This window comes from Lygodium microphyllum, chromosome 5, assembly GCF_053477565.2.
Source record: "Lygodium microphyllum isolate KBCC chromosome 5, Lygodium_microphyllum_v1.1.10, whole genome shotgun sequence".
Taxonomy (NCBI): domain Eukaryota; kingdom Viridiplantae; phylum Streptophyta; class Polypodiopsida; order Schizaeales; family Lygodiaceae; genus Lygodium; species Lygodium microphyllum.
Window position 1 is genome coordinate 9,434,476 of NC_141139.1, and position 3,343 is coordinate 9,437,818.

Sequence of the window (3,343 nt, forward strand, 5' to 3'; positions counted from 1 at the left end):
AATCTTACAAAGAAATATGTCTCTAACATATTAGGCATAAATATCCGAGAGAATGAGGAAAGAATCAAACTTTTGAAGGAAACCATGAATAAGAAAGACATTTTGAGGATTCTTAAGTCACCGAAAAATGTGGATTTGAGAGGTCCAACTCTGAGAGAGTTAGTGAAGGATTTAAAAGGCACAGTGAAAGCAAATGAAATCGTAGAGACATGCGATACTGTGGGTATAAGTCGGAAAGGTTACCGTGCTATCTCTGGATTATGGTTTAAAAATCTTAAACGCAATAGGGTAACTATATTTGGATTGCCCCGAGCCCTTGCAGTTTCCACTGCAAGAATTTCCATGAATCGCAAGATTCCACATGTTTTTGGAGATTACTTTCACATCGAAAGGTCTATGTCCTATGAAAAACAAAAAAAACAGGCAATTTTTGATTACAATGAGTTTAACAATATATGGCTTGATCTAAAAAAGGTGCAAATTGCAATGGTTCACATGTATAAAATCACAGTAGAAGAAAGTTATGGTGTTCTAAAGTTTGCCTTGAAGTTGGATGAAGCACAGATTCAAAAGGGACAAAAGATGGAAAGAATTAGCATTTGCCTCATGAACATGGCATTGGACCATGGCAATGGCGAGGGCAAAGCTCCATTGCATAAGATCCAATCCGAGATGGAGATTTGGTGGATTGGTGCAGCCCAGGTACCAATTGAAAATCATCAAACGTTGAAATGGTTGTTCAACCATACAGGTATTCCAAATATCATTAAGTCTCAAAGTGAAGGCGAAATGTTGGTAGTTGATGGGGTTGGTAAATTTAATGTGGAATGGCATATGAGTGCTGATTTGAAAACTATCAAATGTATGCTTGGAATATGTAATGGTGCAAATGCAAAATATCCTTGCATTTATTGCATGGAAAGTGTTGGATCCAAAGATTGGAGTAGTTTGCGACCAGTAAGAAGAGCCCCAAATAGAGACTCTATAGATTTGAGTAAATTTAAAAACATAGAAGACATCTGGGATCCCATTCTTTCCATCTCTCTTAAGAATGTTCATATTTGTACTTTGCATGCAGAGATTAGAATAATCGATAAGCTTCTCAGGTTGCATCTTGACTATGCATATTCCATTAAGCCATTATCTTTATCAGATGAGTGTATTGATAAATGCGAGGCATTGCTATCGAAAATGGGATTTCATGGGGGCCAAGTTCGCTTGAGAAAGGATCCAATACTTTCAGGAAAAACAAGAGATATATTGGCCGATGTCTCTATGGGAGGCTCAAAAGCTAGACGATTCTTAGGAAACCATTCAGGAAAGCAGGTGAATGCAGCTTGGGAGTGTTGGAGAGAGCTATGTGACATCACAACAAATGTTGCAAGCACGCCGAGGCTTGCGTTTCTTAGAATGGAGGTCTGGATACACCTTGATGTTTTTCTGAAACTCCTCAGGCAACATAAGACAACATATACATATGCGGAAGAGTTCAAAAGATCAATCACAAAGCTTGTTCAAGCGATAAAAGAGGCATGGGGAGAAAAAGATATCACTTTTTATCTGGTAAAGTAATAATTATTTAATATCGGCTTATTTTGACAAGTTTTTCAATTGGTATAAAATTTGTGTTACTTTGTATTGCAGCATATTCTTCATATTCATGGACCTTTCTTTGTGGAGGAGCATGGCCCCTTAGCAACTTATAGCAACCAAGGCATGGAAAAATCCCACTATCAAGCACGCACAATGTATTTTCGAGGCACAAGGCATGGGGGAGGAGGTACAAAAAGCAATGCTTTGGAGGAGCTATTCAACTGGTTTTTTCGACGACAACTTCAAAGAATGCAAATAAAAGACGGCAATGACACATGAGCAATCGCACTTTTATATATAAGAAAGAATATATACAAAGCTAGCTTTCCAAAACTCTAACATTCTCTTCCTCCTCGGGAATCTTTCCTCTATAACGTAGAAATTTTTTTCTCTTGTAGCCAGCTATAGATTTTACATCAGTTCTGCCTGCAGCTAAGGCGTAGGATGAAAACGCCAAAAAGTATCCTGCTCTAGAAGCAGAGTAACCTGGACCGTAGCCAAAAATCCTAATTGCTGCAGTCTTTTCCAAAAACATTATTTTGTGGGCATTATATTGTAATCCTGAGAAACCTAGAAGCCTTGTAAGAGCTTTAATACAAAGTATCGGCCATGCTGCGTCCTCTGAGAAACTACTATGAAGTACAAAAAAGGATTCAGGGTCAATCCTGGCCAAGTAGTGGCCGAGTGCAATGTCTTTGGTGGTGTTACTAGCAATTCTCGATCCTTTGGCACGCCCCAAGAAGTTATCTGTATCGGCAATCTCCAACTGCAAATAAAACCCATACTGAATGAGCATGAAATGTAAACCTACCAATGTGTAAAAGCAAATTCAAAATTATCTTACCACTTGATTTTCATCGTACTCCAATTTAAATGGATTCCATAAATTAATTGATGATGCTGTCTCATTGGTGTTAGTCAATTCTTTAACATATTCAGACTCCTCTCTTCCAAAATTGGAAATGCCGAGCTCGCTTTGAATGCGATCGAAGTCCTCATCAGTAATACTCAACTCTTTTTCAGCTTCTTTGGCCTTTTCAAAACAAAGAGAGAATGCCTCACCAGCATCAATAAACTTATCATCTAGAGTTTCTTTATCAAGCTTCAGAATCTCTTCCTTTGATTCATTTTCTGTGTCAATTATCCCATTAGCAGCATCAAAAGCTTCTGCAATAATTGCAAGACAATAATCTTCCCTGAGTTTAAAAAGTTTTTGAATATCTGAGAGTAAAATGTACTCCTTGTCCTTGAATATCTGAGAGTAAAAGGCTAATGCTAAAACTCGGATTGAGTTTGGAAGCCCTAGGGCCAAAAATTATTGGCCTAGCAAGGTTAGCGTTGGGTTGGGTAAGAGACACCCCGAGCCCTACATCTTGACTAAACATACTCCTTGACAAGAAACGCCGTCAATGGGTGAAATGATCCCATAAATTAGGTTCGACACTTGTGTAACAAGTTGCAACGTCGCATGGATTTGTGGTTTAATCACAAGAGAGGGTTGCCACTCCTTGGAAACGAGGATGGAAGGTTCTAACGCAAGTCTAACTTGCAAGAGGATGAGTAGACATCATGTTACATCACCTTTCTTGGGCTGATTTGCCAAGTTAAGAGAAGTTATGTATTGCCTAGTAAGCAAAGGATCAATCAAGTTAGAGCGACATGGTTGCCAAGATTTACTGTCTTAACTTAAGAAACCTAAGGTGTTGGTTAATTTGGGTTGACAGAGTATGACCCTAACCCAAGGACAAAA

General features: G+C 38.6%; 1 protein-coding gene across 1 annotated transcript; it reads left to right on the plus strand.

The window, feature by feature from the left end:
* The first annotated feature begins 212 nt into the window (after window positions 1-212).
* LOC148035502 (uncharacterized) lies at window positions 213-2,434 on the plus strand. Its single transcript, XM_087678969.1, has 2 exons — window positions 213-1,563; window positions 1,645-2,434. Exons 1-2 carry the CDS (start codon window positions 343-345, stop codon window positions 1,870-1,872), a joined length of 1,449 nt encoding a protein of 482 aa, XP_087535095.1. The 5' UTR covers window positions 213-342; the 3' UTR covers window positions 1,873-2,434.
* Window positions 2,435-3,343: the final 909 nt, after the last annotated feature.

Coding starts and splice junctions, on each gene's coding strand:
- LOC148035502 (XM_087678969.1), top strand. CDS start 343: ATGAATCGCAAGATTCCACATGTTTTTGGAGATTACTTTCACATCGAA. Junction 1,564..1,644: donor AAGATATCACTTTTTATCTG/GTAAAGTAATAA, acceptor TTTGTATTGCAG/CATATTCTTCATATTCATGG.